Source organism: Furipterus horrens, unplaced genomic scaffold (assembly GCF_987537825.1).
Source record: "Furipterus horrens unplaced genomic scaffold, mFurHor1.1.pri manual_scaffold_6, whole genome shotgun sequence".
Lineage (NCBI taxonomy): Eukaryota > Metazoa > Chordata > Mammalia > Chiroptera > Furipteridae > Furipterus > Furipterus horrens.
Window position 1 is genome coordinate 139,288,671 of NW_028327176.1, and position 17,457 is coordinate 139,306,127.

Below are 17,457 nucleotides of genomic sequence, written 5' to 3' on the forward strand. Positions count from 1 at the left end.
AACTCTTTATGAATCATAGAGCAATGTACCTTGTTCAACCAGGTTTCCAAAATGTTCTTGATTGGCTATCAACCCCCTGTCTACCCCCAGAGCAGCAATTTAAATTATAAATTAATAAATGGGAACATGCCCGCAGGTAAATTCAGTTAAATATATTTCAAATTAAGATTCTGCCTTCAGGTTCTGTCTCTAACCAAGTTTGGTACGTCAATCAGACATGTTTCAAAGACTTCAACATTTTGTAGTAACATTTTCCAAGAGCGTTTTAATGTTCCTTATGCCATTTAGATTTAAATTCTTTCAAGTTTTTCCCTGAAGAAAAGCAGAATCAAATTTGCTTTAGAGAATCAATGAAAGACATGAATGGGCAATTGAAATAGTCATACAACACTTTTGGATGAGCACAGGTGCATTTATGCAGGCAGAGTGAAGCTACTGTGTGTATGAAAATTAAGGCAAAAACAAACTAAAGAACAGCGCACTTTGACACATGTACAAAACTAGTGGCAACTTTTGTACATCACCTGCATTTATTTAGCAAAATTTACAGATCATGTATTAAATATAGAAGTAATATGAGATACCATTTGCTATATATCCTCTCCTTTAAGACATGCAATCGATGTAATGTTTTTATATAGTATTAATATTACCTGCCTCCACGGGGAACAAAAATCTGTAAGCAAATCCACGTTCTAACTTATAATTGATATTTACAATAAAGGATATATGGTCATTCAGTTCCCTCAAGTAAATAAAAGTCCTCAAAAAATGCCCACATTATTATCTAGTATGTTTCAACTCCACCATAAGAAAGAAAAGCCCTCTCATTTATCTGTGTCAGGAAAGTAATAGGACACGTACAGGTTGTCCTTAATTTGTGCAATGCTTATGCATGGAACTCATGTATATCGCAACCATGTCCTTGCTTTGCACATTTCCATGGTAACTGAGTATTGAGAAACAGAGAGGAAGAGCTGTATTGCCTCCCTCTTCCCTCTCTTGCATCTCAAATGGTCCCCCTCAACAGTCCACCCTTTGCATCAGCCCACAGCATCCCAAGTTTTCCTTGTTAGATCAATTTCCACGACCATCATCAGCACGCAAAACCCATCTCTGGATATGCTAGAACCATCTGGATTATTTCTCTGTTGACAAACATAAAGAAAGGATGGTTAAACACATACTGCTTCTACTTATTTATCACCCACTAATATTTAAAAACCTTTTAAAAATAAAACATCACATAGCTAGAAAAGAATATTTCTAGTATATATGTGAAGTATAAGAAACAACAATTTGACTAAAGAAATTAAACATTTCTTATGTATTTGAAACCCTTACCAATTTTGTGACTCCTTTGGTTGTTTATTTTATAATATGCTAGAAGCCTTACAAAATGGAAGTAGTGTGGGAGTTCCCAAGTCCTGAGAGGCCATGCTTCCCAGTGCTTGCTATTATATACATCTAAGACTAAATAAATAAATATTCATGATGAAAGTGGTATTTTCCATATTAAGTGATAAAAGTTAAAGGTATGTGCCCTATTTTACTCTGAAGAGATAAACACTTGATCACTGTAAATGAAAATAATACTTGCGTTTTAAAACCTTTCAAGGGAATCAGACCTATTTTCCTCCCATTTCTAGTCCCTCATTAACACATTAAGTATGCTTGTACTTACTAGGAAAGGGCATTTCTGCAAAATTAATCAAATGTGAAATTCACTGCTCTTTGCAGATAATTTTGGGATGTTCCATTGGGAATTTCTAGTCTGAATTTTCATATTTCCTGCAAAAGGGCTCACAGGTTCCAAATTCCTGGTCTTTTCTCTTTTAGTAAAGAACAATATAGCAAAACTGCTATATACAGAACCAATGACAATGTATATTCAGTAAGAGACTCTGCTGGAAATGTCATAATTGAAATTAAAGAAAGCAAAAGGTGTAGAAATACAATTCAAATGCAGCAAATAAAAATGGCATTGAGAATGCTCTAAAGAGCATCATAATAATTAATTGATTTTCTGATTTTGCTAAAATTAAAATAAGTTTGAGATAGAAAATTAGAAAATATTCATAGCTCTCAATATATTCCAGTAAATTCAGAGATGACAAATCTTACTTTAAAAGAAAATCAGTGCTACTGCTTTTGATGACAATGAGAACCTCGTGTTCAATGTCTAAGTAAACCTTTTGAATTTAGGTTTTGTTCTTTAATGGTTTTCTTAAATATACAAAATAACTAGAACTCTTATCCTGGCCTTGGCTTTGTATTTCATATCAGTTTTTCATTCTGTAAGGTGCTGCTATTACTTGTTCTACATACATGCTAGGTAGAAAGGCTATAGTTCTTTCTACCACTGATGGCTTTATCTGCACTTCAACATCTGGGCAATTGTGCAACTGTAGTCACAAAGACCTGGCACCTGGACTGAATCCTACCATCAGAGGAGTTTCATTTGGCCAGCTTGGTGTAGGACATTTAAATGAAAATGCTCAGGATGCAAGTCATAAACAGGCTAAAGCTAGAGATTTGGGAGTCAACAGAAAGAAGCCACAGGCAGGGAGGATGTCCCAAGGGAAAGTGGTGGTACAGGAAAATCCTGGGACTAATGTGTCCAAATCATTAAGTACACAATAAAGATTTAAGAACTAAAAGAAGGCCTGGAAAATTCAGTGTACTTGATTAATACTTTCTATTTCAGTTAGAGTAAAAAAGACCGTTCTTATATCTATGGAATTCCGCCTCCAGAGCTCTCCAGCGAGAAAGGCAGTGATAACAGTTAGTGAAAGCCCTATCAACAGTTCGTGTTTATACCCCTGAGGTGAAACCATCCTATTTCAACACATATTACATTCTCATTGAGTCCCACATTTAGTGAACGATGAATGCAAGATATTTTTCACAATCTGGCTGCTGGCTTGATGCATTTCATTAGCAAAATACACAGAAACTGCCAAGACGGTAGAGTGGCCTTTCTTAAATCACTCCAAGTGCAGCCATGACTGCAGCATATTTCCCTAAATTGGTGAATTTTCTCTTAAGAAAATATCAATTCATGTCAGTGCTTGACTTGTACTGAGGTTTTGTAATTTCTCTTATCAACAAAATTTGCTTTTATATACGTGCATCATTTTCTTATTCACAGGACTGAACCAAAATGACAGCTTCTCAATTTGACTGTCAATACTGCACAGTGTCACTTCTTGGGAAGAAGTTTATGCTAAAGGATGGCAATCCATACTGCATTTCATGTTATAATCGTGTCTTTTGTAACTATTGTGAGCAGTGCAAACAAGCAATTGAATCAGATTCCAAGGTAAGTCTTCCCTCAGTTCGCAGAATTATTGCATATGAACAGCAAACAAAAGCTTCAGATTGCCTCTTCTCCTTTAGTTAAAACTGTCAGTACTCTATTGCTCTGCTACTGGATATAAGGATCTTCAAAGTTACCATCAATCAAGCTCCAGGCACTATGCTTAGCACTATGAAATATAACATATACTTTAATCCTCACAATGACTTTAAGAGATAGGGTGCTAAATATTAAAGAGGTTAAGTTGTCTATCCAAAGTTAAACAGATAAAATGTTGTGTGACTTCTGAACTCACAAGAGTATAAATGAATAAATACATAGATAATTGGATGTGTAAAGATTCAAAATCTATATTTTCTGACTTCAGATCAGCCTCATCTTCACACCCATTGTGCCTGATGCCTTCCCATGTACAGCTCATTTCTCCCACAAAGCACATTATTCTATTTTTACTTCTTATTGTTTTTTCCCTTTTTTGTTTTTTAGTTAGGCGGTGTTGAGATTTTGATTAGTTAAATGTCAAATAATACTAAGGTATGACAACCTAAAAATAAAGATCGTGCCATGTAAAACCTCTCTTGTTTATGAAAGGAAGGTAGAGAAAAATCGAAGAAATAGGGGAGGGCCCATTTATTCTCCATCTCTCTTTAGTGACCAACCAAGAAAGCCCCAGGCTCTAGCTCTTAATTGCCTCATGGAGTCTCCTCTCTATGGGTAATTGTATCAATAGCGACTTTCCCTCAAGCTACCAGCACAACCTACTGGCACCAGAGTCCCAGGAGTGTTTAGTTTTGTCTTATAAAATGGCCTGCTTTATCACAAACACATTTAATTAACTTTTTCACTGTCTCAAAGGATCTTTGTTACAAAGGCCGGCATTGGCATGAAGAATGCTTCAATTGTGCCAAGTGCAATTGCTCTTTGGTGGAAAAGCCTTTTGCTGCCAAGGATGAGCGCCTGCTGTGCTCCGAGTGCTATTCTAACGAGTGCTCCTCCAAGTGCTTCCACTGCAAGAGGACCATCATGCCTGGTAAGGTCAAAGGGCGTCGGGTCTCCACCTGAAGCTGCAATGCTTTGAATTAAGCCTAAGCACAGGAAGAGTACAGGAGCCAGCAACAAAATCCTGCTTCTGAGAAAAACACCTTTCTTGCTATCTCATGTTCTCGTTTAGTGTACTGTAGAAATATTATTATTATTATTATTTCTGTCTTGAATGGGTAAGTTAGGGTGTTCTGTGTATTTTCATAAACCTAAGTCATGGGAATATTTTGAACTAGAATCAAGGTAACATCTATGCCAATAATACTAACATTGCATTAAACACCCTGCCTTGGACAGAACCAATGGCAGCTTTTGTTCTCTCTCAGGAAAGAAAAGGACTCATCACACTTCTAGGCCAGCACTAATTCTCTATGTTTTGACCCTCTTCTCAATCAGTATGAACAGCAACATAAAAACATGATTCTCTCTTATTTCCTTATTATGGGTTCAAAGATTTTTCTGGGAGATCGTAACGACACAACATCAATCCCAGGCGTTTGTGCTCTGGCATTCCTGATATTCCTATAATGATGATTATGGCCCAATTTAGCTAAACCACATGCATCCTTTCAGAGTCTCTACTTACAATACTTTTCACACCTCAAAATTGTAGTTGGCAGAGAGCAGGAGTTTTCAGTGAAAGTGTGATTAACCATCATTGTGGCTGAACTCTATTTTTTTTTCCAGATAAGTGTTTTGGAAACCAACAGAACATTATTTTTCAGAAGGATAATTAGTTTATCATCTTAACTTTAAAATATATTTTTAAGGAATTTGAAAATAAAGTTATGCTTGATTTATATTAACAGGTTCTTACTTTTGGGGTACAGGTTCCCGCAAAATGGAATTCAAGGGAAACTACTGGCATGAAACCTGCTTTGTGTGTGAGCATTGCCGACAGCCAATAGGAACTAAGCCTCTGATTTCCAAAGAGAGTGGCAATTACTGTGTGCGGTGTTTTGAGAAGGAGTTTGCTCACTGCTGCAGCTTTTGTAAGAAGGTAGTTATCTAAAGAGAATGAAGCTTATGGAATCTTCCTAATCACCCTGCTTTTTTAGCTGCACTACATATTTGAAGTGAACTGACACTACCATGCTATAGCTGTCTTTACACATCCATGCTAGTACGAATTCTGACATGTCCACCCTGTCACTGTGAGGATGGCCATCTATTTTCATCACCATAAAATTCCACGCAGAGCACAAATTTAAAATCCCAAAATCTCAAGTGACTTGATATTCCAGTTCATTTACTGCTTTACACTAGATTTCATGTATTCTAGTAGAGAACACACATCTCTCTTTGAACAAAATGTTGCAAAGAAAATAATTTTCAATCCATTTAATTTCAGAGAAATATGTGTTTGTCTCACAGAATGATAAAGTGAACCAATTTAAAAAAGATGTTTACCTCCTCACATTATGTCTCAGCAATGCAAATGTCTTCTGGCTTGAAACTTTTATGTTCCTAAAGAGTAAATAGGTAGGCTCAAGAGAGTAATGAGATCATTAGGGAAATTCATTAGACAGAAAGACAGAAAGAAGGCTAAGGACTTTGAGTATCAGAGAGTATCATGTGGCGCCTTTTGACTTGGATACCCATTCCAAACATATTTTCCAGTAGGAAAAAAAAAGTCATATTTTCAAGTAAACTTTGTCCAGTCCTTTTTATCTTCTAAGCTTTTTTTTGTGAAAGTTACTCTATCACCTTTATAAATCCTGTCTCTAGTCCATAAAATATGTATATTGATGTTCTCAAAGAAATCCTTGACCTCTGAGGCATCATAAGTTTAAAATAGCACTGTAAATTGTGACAGGAAAGCTGAATCATGAAAATATATTGGATTAGTACAGTGATTTCTAAACACTTTTGAAATATGGGTTACTTTGGCTGATCTCTTCAGACCTTTTGTATACTTGCATCTGGACAGCTAGAAGGCTCATTACCACTTTCTATAAATGCATATACAAACATACATGCACACAAACACACGCAGTAATTTTCTAGGTATATTTAAAATACTACGACTGCATTTGAGTTGGCATCAATAAACCCCTAAGTTGTAATTCTTAAATTATACTCTAATGATGGCTGAAAATTACATATGGTAATAGTGTGACATCCTATACCCGGAGATGTCCATCACACTACCAGAAATATGACTTAGAAAATGACGTTAACAGCAACAGTCAGACCCTATGATTCTGTGATATGTGAAGCTCCAAAAAATCAACAGCGTCAATGACATCCATTTAGAAACAGATGCTAGAAATAAAAATAGATTTATCTCACTATTTTGAGGGACAACTAAGTTGGCCATTTTTAGGCTGTTTCTTAAAGATTTACCCTAAAATATTAATGAGACTTATGGGCGTTATCCTAAAATCATTTATTGGGAACACCAGATAATGTTTCTTTTGATACTATAATGATTCAGAGGGGAACTTCTCTAATACATCAACTGCTGAGCACTGACTGCAACCAGCACTGACATTTCCCAGGTTATGGGACCCTGTCCTATATTTAGGACAAGACTTGAGGTCACCAAAAATTTATGAAATGTTTATATTGGGTAGCAGACAGATCACAACATGCCAGATTATTTTCTATTTAATTTTTTAAGCCACAAGTCCTTTAAGGAAAGCTGGACATAAGTGTTTCTCATCAAGATGATCCAAACTGAAGCAAAACAATTCGTTTCAACCCAGCCAGAGATCAAATACATAAAACAAAACAAAATGGGCAAAAACTAGTTGGCAATCAGGCTCTTAGAATTTTTTTCATAGATTATATTTTGTGAAACTAAAATTTATTTTCTACCGCATAGCCAGTAAACTCAAACCACAAGTGCTTTGAATTCAAACTTCTCAAGGTTCAAACAGAGTATTCTGCAATTCATGAGCTATCACATACAGAGTGTAGAATCATTATTGTCTCCACTTTGTCAGAAAAGAAATTTGATCTAAATCTTGGGAATAATCAGTGGCAAAAATTAAGCTCGGATATTAGATTCATTGTAGCTCACCTGCCTCTTCAAAAGGAACATAATCACAAGCAAACTATTTTTTTTAATTGTCATGAAGATCTTTTTTTAATTTAATCTTTATTGTATTTTTTCATTACCATTTAGTCCCCTTATACTCTTTCTCTCAGCAATCACCACTCTGTTGCCCAAGTCCATGAGTCCTTTTTCCTTTTTGCTCAATCCCTCCACCACTAACCTCCCCTCCAGCTGTCATCCTGCTCTCCATCAATGAGTCTGTCCCCATTTTCCTTGTTAGTTCAGTTTGTTCATTAGATTCCACATGTGAGTTAAATCATATGGCATTTGTCTTTCTCTGACCGGCTTATTTCACTTAGCATAATGTTCTCCAGGTTCATCCATAGTGTCGCAAAGGGTAAAACTTTCTTCTTTTTTACGGCCAAGTAGTATTCCATTGTGTAAATGTCCCATAGTTGTTTTATCCACTCATCTACTAATGAACACTTGGGTTGCTTCCATATCTGCAATAAACATAGGGGTGCTTATGTTTTTTTGAATTAGTGTTCAAAATAGACATTTATCCAAAGAGGACATACAGATGGCCAATAGACATATGAAAAGATGCTCAACATCACTAATCATCAGAAAAATGCAAATAAAAACCACAATAAGATATCATCTTACATCTGTCAGAATGGCCATCATCAATAAATCAACAAACAACAAGTGCTGCAAAGGATGTGAAAAAAAGGGAACTCTTTTGCACTGTTGGTGGGAATGCAGCCTGGTGCAGCCACTGTGGAAAGCAGTATGGAGATAACTCCAAAATTAAAAATGGATCTTCCATTTAACCCAGCAATCCCACTTTTGGGGATATATCCAAAGGAACACAAGCAAACTATTTGTAATGTTCCAGGGCATCTTCTCCCTAATTAAATAGTTTTTGCTGTATATATTGTCTTATTTTGCTGTGAATATATTTTTTTCAAGTTTGAATCTTTTAAGCATTGCCTGCTAATCATTTGACCAAACAAATCAAAGGACTCTTGAATTCTGCTCTGCCTGCTGTAAAGCACTGAAGTCAGCAGGGAGTATTTTAAATTGCTCATGTTCACACACACCATTATGTTTCCCACTTAGTATAGTCTTTTTTCCCTTTAGGAAAAATAAATTTTCTTTCAAATACCTTTAATTTTTAAGATATGTGTTGTTAGATTTTAAAATGTCTTTAGAATAATCATTTAAAAACCCTCTGTCACACACAAATAACATTTTTTAATTCGTCAACAATATGATTGATGGCCTAGAATAGGCTCTACATGTTGGTGTCTAGTTAATTAAATGCAAAGATTACAAGAGCCATCTCAGATACAACACTGTTTCAGTCGTTATGAGACATGAACACATTCCAAGTCCCACAGCTACTCCAGGTCAATAGCCATGGCTCTGAAATTGTTATGGCTTAAATATTATTACACAAGAAGAGATGTCCAGTATGTACCCATCTGATTCTAAATAAAGATGTCTCTGCATTTTAAAAAGTAGAACCCATAGATTAAACTGGTTTAGAAAAATATTATGTTATAGAGGAATAATAACCATCTCAGACAAAACTCTAACATATCACACATTGAGGCTCAATGCACAACCTGTGCTCATTACTTCAAGTCCTAAAGCTGAAAACTTTAGGGGTACAGTTGCCCACAGTACCCCATTGGTGCTAGATACAATACCCTTCTTCCTCTTGGTGTTTATTCATTCACTCATTGCAAAGTTATCTTGCCTCAGTACTGTATGAACATTTAAGCACAGAGCTGTGGAGTCATCTCATGCAGGTCTGAATGCTAGCTCTGTGTAACCGTTGCAAGTGACACCCATTCTAACCCCAAGTAGTTGAATGGAGAAAGATAAAAGTCCCTACTGTGTAGTGAAGTTGAGAATAGTAAAAAGAGTTCATTGCCTTAGCACAGGGCTGAGGACTAAAAAAAGAAAAGAAACAAAAAACACTTAAGGAGTTTTGGTCATAATTAGCAGACAATGGTGCTTATTAATTCCATTCATTGTTACTGGATATTTTTGAAACTGGAGAAAAGCCTTCAGGAAAAAAGCTTTGTTTTCAGCATCTTTAAAAGGTAAACATGGAACAGAGTGTAGAAAATATCTCAGTTCTAATGACAGATCTTTGAAGACCAACAAGAAAGGCATAGAAAGATGAGCACAGCAAGCAACAGCCAACTTCCCTTTTCATCTTTCTGGACCCATTAAGGCCCTGCTTCTTTTCTGCTCCATTATGGGAGAAAAATTGGGATATTTATCACGAGGTCAATTTAATCCCTATGGCTTTTTGCTTCTCATAGTGATTCAGAAAAAATCACAGGTAGAGGACAGCCTGACACAGGGTGATTGAGTAGCCCGAAGAACCACTTGTGGACATAGAAGAGAATCACAAAATGGTTCTCACATTAGTAACTTTTCTGTGATCCTTTGGCAGGTGATAACTTCAGATGCGATTACATTTCTTGACCAGCCATGGCATAAAGAGTGTTTTCTGTGCAGTGGCTGTAGGAAAGAGCTCTCTGGAGAAGATTTCATGTCCAGAGATGATTACCCATTCTGCTTGGACTGTTACGACCGTCTTTATGCCAAAAAGTGTGCAGCCTGCACCAAACCCATTACTGGTGAGTTCTTTAGTGTAAACCGTCCTACTGTGAGCCAGTAGGGCTATGTGAAGGTTCTATAGTTCATATCAAAAATGCAAGTTAAAAAATGGGTAGTCTTTTCCTTATGTTTCTTTTTGAGATAAACACAAAATGTGTAAATATAAATATTGCACAGACCACTCAAGGTAAGTATAGAGTATAATTAGGGTAGCTTTGCTCTGTAGAGGGTAATTAATGCTAAACCTAATGGTACTGACTGTCAGTGAAAGTAATAGTTCAGGGAAAGAGGAGAACAGGATGAATGAACAGTCAGAGAAGACCTTCATGAGGTAGCCAGATCTGACCCGAAAACTTTAAAAATTTGAGTGGGAGGAAGGGATACTTGGAAATCAAAATCCTAGTTAATTCCAAACAATTAAATGTAGGTATTGTACAAAAACCCAAAGCTGTACTAATTAGGATAAATAGGTTAGGAATTAATTACACTTCATTTTAAGATGCTTCTAACAAATGTGTTATTTTCTTTTTTCTCTTTTCCCTTGTTATAAGTTTTAGTTATGAATAGACGGTGTAAAACAAGATAGTATTTGCTGAAGAAACAAAGTACTTGTGACATTATTTGTAAATAACATAAATGGTAATAAATCATTGTGTTAAGTAGATTTTCAGGGTAAAAAAAAACTATTATATTTTCCTCAGGGACCCTTCTAAAATGCTTCTCCTATAGTAAAAGAACTAAAGCTATCATGGCATGTGAGAAACCCAGTAGCTATTTTTTTAGTCAATTTATAGTCACTGAATATTGTGGAATAACTCCCCATTTCTAGTTATAAGATTATATTTTATTTTTTAGTTCAGTTTATGTAACATGGAATTAAAGATTATTAATCCTTCTACATCTCCTTCATCTTTAAGTATATCACAAAATAAAAGTTGAATCTTCATGGATCTATAAAGGAGAACAGTATTGGTGCTAACCCAGCTTGGCAGGCTTTCATTGACTTGCAAGTGCAGAGAGAGAGATACCTGGGTACACAGAGTATGATCCTATTAGTCTATGTGAGGCACCATGTTTTTTAGAATCTGACACCAGCCCATGGGCTACATCTAGCTAACAGCCATGTTCGGCCTGCACATGTTTGGAAACGGTGTAATGTAATGTAATGTAAAATCCTGTCAGGGTTAGCAGACTGCCCTTACATTCACTGTCTCATGGAGCTAAGCGGCTGCCCCATTGTGTAGGAGGTGTCCTCTGTGTTCCTCAAACCTTGTTTTCATCACTCACCTACTTCACCTTTCAGGGACTTGCTTTGGCCATTCCATAAAACCAGGCTCCACAGCTTGGACTCTTAGCCACTCTGCCCTCCTGCTCTTTCCACATCTGCAGCTCCTGAATTCAAGAGAATAAGCCACTGTCTTCACTGATTTTATCTAGAAAATAAGGCTTACAGAAATGCAATAGTACCTGGACCTCCAAAATCTCCTTGATAGGATCTGCAATCGCAACCCAACAGATTCAGTCAACTTATTCTAGAACACTTCCCTTGAATAGTCAGGAAAAAAAGGGGGTTTCCATGAGGAAATGAGATAATTAAATGACTCAAAATGGATTTGAAAACTTTCTGGGACCCCAAATGGCTAATACTCATCTGCTGAGAGCCTACACGAGCCCTGAACTAGATGAGTTTCAATTCTGATATATAACAGGTTCATGTGCCTAAGAAATTCTTTTCTGATGGATGGTTGAGGGTCAATTACTGGGCCCAGCTTTTTAGGGTTCAAACAGAAAAACCACATTGTTCTGCTGTAACATAAGGATGATCAGGAACCAGAGATTTGACCCACAAGTAAACCAAATGCAAGAGTATGTATTTAATTTAGAATAATCAGTCATTTGATAATAATCTTAACCTTCTTTTGGCTCTGTGACTGAGAGATACCAGGGACTAAAATGCCAGCAAAAATGTCAAACTCATTTCAATATTTTTATCTAGTGCTTAAACATATATAAGTCCTATAGCAGTGCTTCTTTAAAACTGAGCTATTTTAACTAATGTACCACAGGGAATCCTTATACTGCCATATATTTATCTTCTGAAAGTTGCACATTCATGCAAATAACATCACCCTAAGTAACTAGGTTAGAATGCTTTCAAAATTCTATTTGATATTAACTAAATCTGTAAGTCACAAAGTATACTTTTTAAAATCCCACTACTATGAATTTGAGTCATCTGAACAAACTCAAGGTAAAACTATATATTTTCCTCCTCCTATAAGATAGGACTAACCTTTCAAACTTTCTGGGATGAATGACACAGCCTCATGCAGTGAGAAGTACTGTGGACTAAGGATAAAATTGCCTTGGTCCAGTCTCTGCAGCTGACTCGTGTGTGACAGTGGGTAAAGCATTCACCTCTAAGGTCCTCATTTGCCTTATTTTCAAAACAAGAAGTTGAACAAGATCGCATCTTAGCTTTCTTTCACTTCTGTTAGTTTAGACTCAAAGGGGTTCCAAATATTATGATATTTTCAGAAAGGGATGCTAATGTTTTGCATTATGTTTTTTACAAAAGATAAATTCAGGTTTAATCTGGTGGAGTTAAGGGCACAGGCTCTGAAACCAGATGGCCTAGGATTAGATCCAGATCTGCCATTACCAGCTGGGTGATTTGCGTGAGCGGTTGAACCTCTCTGTCAACTTTTGTATGCAAAGTGAGGCTGGTGATGCTGCCTGCCTCATGAAGGTGAGGTGAGAGCTGTATGAAGCAATAGGAGGTAAAGGGTTTAGAATGTTGATGCGCTTATCTTCAAGGGCTCAATAAATGTTAGCTCTTATTCTACCGAATTTTCAGAAATAAATGAAGCCAGATAAAAATGTGCCGGAGACCTGTTTCCTGGATGACTTTCTTACTGCAAATGACCCTCATGACCTGAGGGAGTAAGCATATCTAAAATGGAAACAATTTATAAACAGCAAAGGCTGAGCCAGGCCTTTCTTAAATTTCTGCTACCAGATGCTTCAGTTTTTCTCTCTCTTTGTAAAATTCTAGAATTGCTTTTACATTTTCCACTTGTACAGGATTATTAATAAACTCAAGAAAAATTTATGGGCCTCAAAATGCTAGATGTGTAACAATTAATTTTATGAACATATGAACAGAGATAATTTACATATATAGAGAACATTATTCTTGCAGCCAGCTTATTAATGTTTTGTATAACATTAAGAGAACTAATTGGTTTATTATTGATGTATTCAAAAGTGATAATAGCATCACAAATAGCAAAGAAAGCAGAGAAATTTGATATAAATATATCTATGACCTAGTATATTATATGTAAAGACATCAAATAATGTTTCTAGGATGAAAATAAAAGTTCATTATAATAAATTAAGGACAGTTTATCTGAAATAAAATGCTTATCCACTCTTTTTGCTTCACCATCCCAAGTGGAATATTTGGAAATTATATGTAAATCAACGCATGAATTATTTTAGCCTCACTCTTTTGGGTGATAAACAAATCACAGGAAGTTCATAGTACTAAGATTACTTGGAGAAAACTTGGCAAATAAATAAAGACCCAAATTTAGGGCATCCCAACCCCCTCACAGTTCCTAGACATTTCTCCTTTTCTACAATTCCTCAAAATTAGGTCCTTGAACTGTATCTTGAATTCCTGGATTCATATGAGGGAACTAGAGATAGTGTCTCCCTAAGACTCAAATTCTATCTTTCTCAGAAATGCTGCAGCTCAAGTGAGGCCCAAGCGGCGGACGCTGATAAAGCCCCTCTTAGAAACTAAACACTCGACAGCATGGTCTCAGGGTGGACAGGTTCACAGATGAGGGCCGCAAGCCTAGGCTGAAGTTGTCTCTGGGCAAGGTGACAGGGTCACCACGTTAGGCCAGCTATGTGATAATCTGGATGAAATTCTCTATTTGGGGCTTATGGAAATTGTGTCTCAAACCACAATATTGACCATGGGACTTTATCCTAAGTACAACTTAAACATGGGAGAAGATAACAAAATGTCATCAAAACATCAGATGTCAGGCTAGTAAGTATACATTTGTTTTGTTTTATCCTAATGTTGCCTCTTAGAGAGCAGGGCACCAAGAAAGAAAGGACACAGATGTCTGCCCTTAGGTATCTCTCCCCACTGCACTGCACTGCATTGCCTTATCTGTCTTAGCGGTCCTTATCTGTTTCTAAAAATGTGTGTTTTTTATATCTAAATTCTATCTACTTGTGTAATTATGGAAAATTTTCACCGGGAATCAGAATGGATCTCAATGGTGGAACTTGCTTATGGGTGACATTCCCAGATGGACACAAAGCCACCACGGGGAGCAGAGTTCTTTTTTAGGTTACTAGCCTCAATAAAGTCTTGCTGTTTCTACAGTTTCTAGAAGAGTTCCTGATAGAATGCTCAATCTATTCATTGAAAAAAGAGATGATTCTTTTTTTCCAATTCCTTTACAGGCCTCAAAGGTGCCAAGTTCATTTGCTTTCAAGACCGCCAGTGGCACAGCGAATGCTTTAACTGTGGGAAATGTTCAGTCTCCTTGGTGGGGGAAGGCTTCCTGACCCAGAACAAGGAAATCTTCTGCCGCAAATGTGGGTCTGGGGTGGAGACTGACATCTAGAAGGAAATAGTCCTTCCCTACCTAAAATCCACCTTGCTTTTGTTCTCACTAAATCCAGAACTTGGTTGAAGTCATATTTCTGACTTAAGTTTTAGAAAATATTAATGTAGAGTTCATAGCAGAAGGATTTGGGTAAACATTCTTATGGAACTGCATCATAAGAGCACAGTCTAACAGAAAGGAATATATACTAAATCACAAAGGCACCTCTCCTTGCAAAATACTGCACTCTGCTGTTAGAAACATAAGAAAGTATCTCTTTATTGTAGTCAGGTATATGACCTATACACAGAAGTCAAGGATGTTATTACTGAAGACAGATGCTTCTCAGAACTACAGTATAAGAAGGAAATTAAGAGATCAAATTAAAAGGTATACACTTGCATTCATATCAAGGCAGTTACACATAATGTGCTATGAATACTATGAATAATAGTAGGACAACAATGATCAGGGAAAACTGATCAGCAATCATCACATACAAGAATTCTGTCATTTTCTCTTTCTCTTATTAGTTACACATCCTGACTTTGAAAACAAAACTGCAATTTGCCCTCATCCACACTGCTTCCACAGCTAGTTGGTTCCTGTGTTTAATCGAAGGAATTTGAGAATTGCAGGTGCTATGTCTCTCATACACTACATAGATATAATGGTTCCTCTCTACCTGGGATAGTCAAAACGCAGGTTTCAACACATTCTGTATTCAATGTATTTTCAAAGCCCACACAATTTTTCTAAAGACTTAGATTTCATGAAAGAAAATGTCTATTCTTTCAAATGAGCTAACCAGGATAATTATTGTCCCGAAAGGCAAACCTTTAAAGTAAATAGATCATTAAATCACTGCATGCGAAAATGAGTTTAGGGGAAGGGATTGAGTGTTGGAACAGGACTTTCATCCAGATATCTAAAGGCATAATAGAATGCATAATTAGCTCTGAGCCTCATGCATTCTGACTTCTAAAATTATACAGATGATTAATGGAAAAACATAAAAGTGGGCTTTAGAGACATCTAGTATTAATAAGAACTGAAAAAGAATGATTCTTTGCTGGTAATTCAGGACCCAGAAAGCAGCACTGTACAGTAGGGCAACACAGGCTAAAGGTGAGCTTCCCCACATCCCCCCCACACCTGTGCCGCCCTCCCTACCCCCAATGCCGGCCATGCCCCAGAGGTGCACTCTCAACCCTAAGCAGCTGTTCTACAAATAAGTCCATTTTTATAGGTCATAAGGGAAGCAATAGCCTTAATGAAAAGTCTAGCTGCCCCTGGACAATATTTTTCACATCATGTGGGACAAATAGAAAGTAACCTCTGCTCTCTGTGGTCAATTATCATCCTTTTAAGTACACTTGATTGGGGTAGAGGGAGGCCAGGAAAAGAAACTCACATATCACATTTTTACGTATCTACTCTCAGCTTATGACATAGCCTTAAGTTTCTGATTGAAATCTAATTACATGCTGTGGCTGATTACCATGATTAAAATAGCATCACAGGGGATTCAATTTAAGTTGTTATGGAAACACAATTTTTGAAATAGTTTAAAATGCAAGGACATTTGGAGATGCTAACAGTTTAGAGATACTAATAAAAGGTCAGGCTACATAGACTGAAAACAAGAATTGTCTTTTTTTTGGTATTAACAATGACATATTTTTTTCATATTCACTTTATAAAATGTAGAAATAACTATCAATATTTTTTTCTTATTTGTTTGAAATTTCATGTAACAGGGAGCTAAATATGCTAATTTTTGTATGACCTAGAAAATAATAGTGCATTACATATTTAGAAAACAAGCCATTCTAAGTCTGAATAGATACACAACATGTAACATTGTCTCAGTTAATCAGTTATACATAAATATACAAAATGTAATGTTTTCTTAGTTAAGCAATTGGTACCATTTAGGCATTTTGCTGTGTGTATGGGGGTGGCAAGTGCATGATCAGGCTTGAGCTGTTGTGGTGATGGGATGAGGGGAGGGGAGCTCAGCTTACGGAAAAGTGGAAATGCCAGATACAGAGATCCTTCCCACAGCTTACAAAAAGTGTCACAAACTTTATACTGTAATTGATTTCGGGTCAGCCAAGGAAAAAGCTCTCTAACTGAGGCACTTAAAATGGAATTGACTGCCTCAGGAAGCAGTGGGCTCCCAGTGATTCAAAGAGTGACATCTGCACAGGCAGGAAGTGGTTAGAAGCAAACCCTGTGCTAAAAACAGCCAGATGGCTTGGAAGTAACAGAGAAACTGCACCAAAGAGCAAGAAGAAATGAGATTGCTAAAAGAGGAAGGGTCAGACAAAAGGAGGTTGTTAACTCTTGGGATAAAAGGTTTATATTTGATATAGGATCCATAAAAAGTTACCAACTCTTCTTAAGTAGAGGAGAAAAGGCATCACAACAGTGTTTGAGAAAGATCATGTTAATGATTCTGTGTGGCCTAGAACTGTAGAGGTCAAGTCCACAAAATCCGGCCTCCTAATGCATGTGGTTAGGGGCAATAGAAGTGAAAAGAGAAAAATAATAAGTAATGCAGGCCAAGAGCTATATCTGCAAGACAACACATCAAAATATTTCATGTTGTCATGTTGTAATTAAAGATGACAAAAATGCAGAAAGGAATTTCTGCTTCCATGATAACAGGTAGGGTGCCCAAGGGGTCAATTTTCACTTTACCAATGGACCTTAGAACATTCTAGACCAGTGGTTCTCAATCTTCCTAATGCTGCCACCCTTTAATACAGTTCCTCATATTGTGGTGACCCCCAACCATAAAATTATTTTCATTG

At 36.7% G+C, this 17,457-nt stretch overlaps 1 protein-coding gene across 1 annotated transcript; it reads left to right on the plus strand.

Moving 5' to 3' along the window:
* The first annotated feature begins 3,157 nt into the window (after window positions 1–3,157).
* Window positions 3,158–16,258, plus strand: FHL5 (four and a half LIM domains 5). Its single transcript, XM_090280557.1, has 5 exons — window positions 3,158–3,322; window positions 4,175–4,349; window positions 5,191–5,360; window positions 9,835–10,021; window positions 14,493–16,258. Exons 1-5 carry the CDS (start codon window positions 3,164–3,166, stop codon window positions 14,654–14,656), a joined length of 855 nt encoding a protein of 284 aa, XP_090136683.1. The 5' UTR covers window positions 3,158–3,163; the 3' UTR covers window positions 14,657–16,258.
* The last annotated feature ends 1,199 nt before the right edge of the window (window positions 16,259–17,457 follow it).

What these genes read in the sequence shown, in the direction of transcription:
- FHL5 (XM_090280557.1), top strand. Translation starts at nt 3,164, where the DNA reads ATGACAGCTTCTCAATTTGACTGTCAATACTGCACAGTGTCACTTCTT. An exon ending in CAAGAGGACCATCATGCCTG is followed by an intron (nt 4,350 to 5,190) that starts GTAAGGTCAAAG and finishes TTTGGGGTACAG; the next exon opens with GTTCCCGCAAAATGGAATTC. An exon ending in GCTGCAGCTTTTGTAAGAAG is followed by an intron (nt 5,361 to 9,834) that starts GTAGTTATCTAA and finishes ATCCTTTGGCAG; the next exon opens with GTGATAACTTCAGATGCGAT.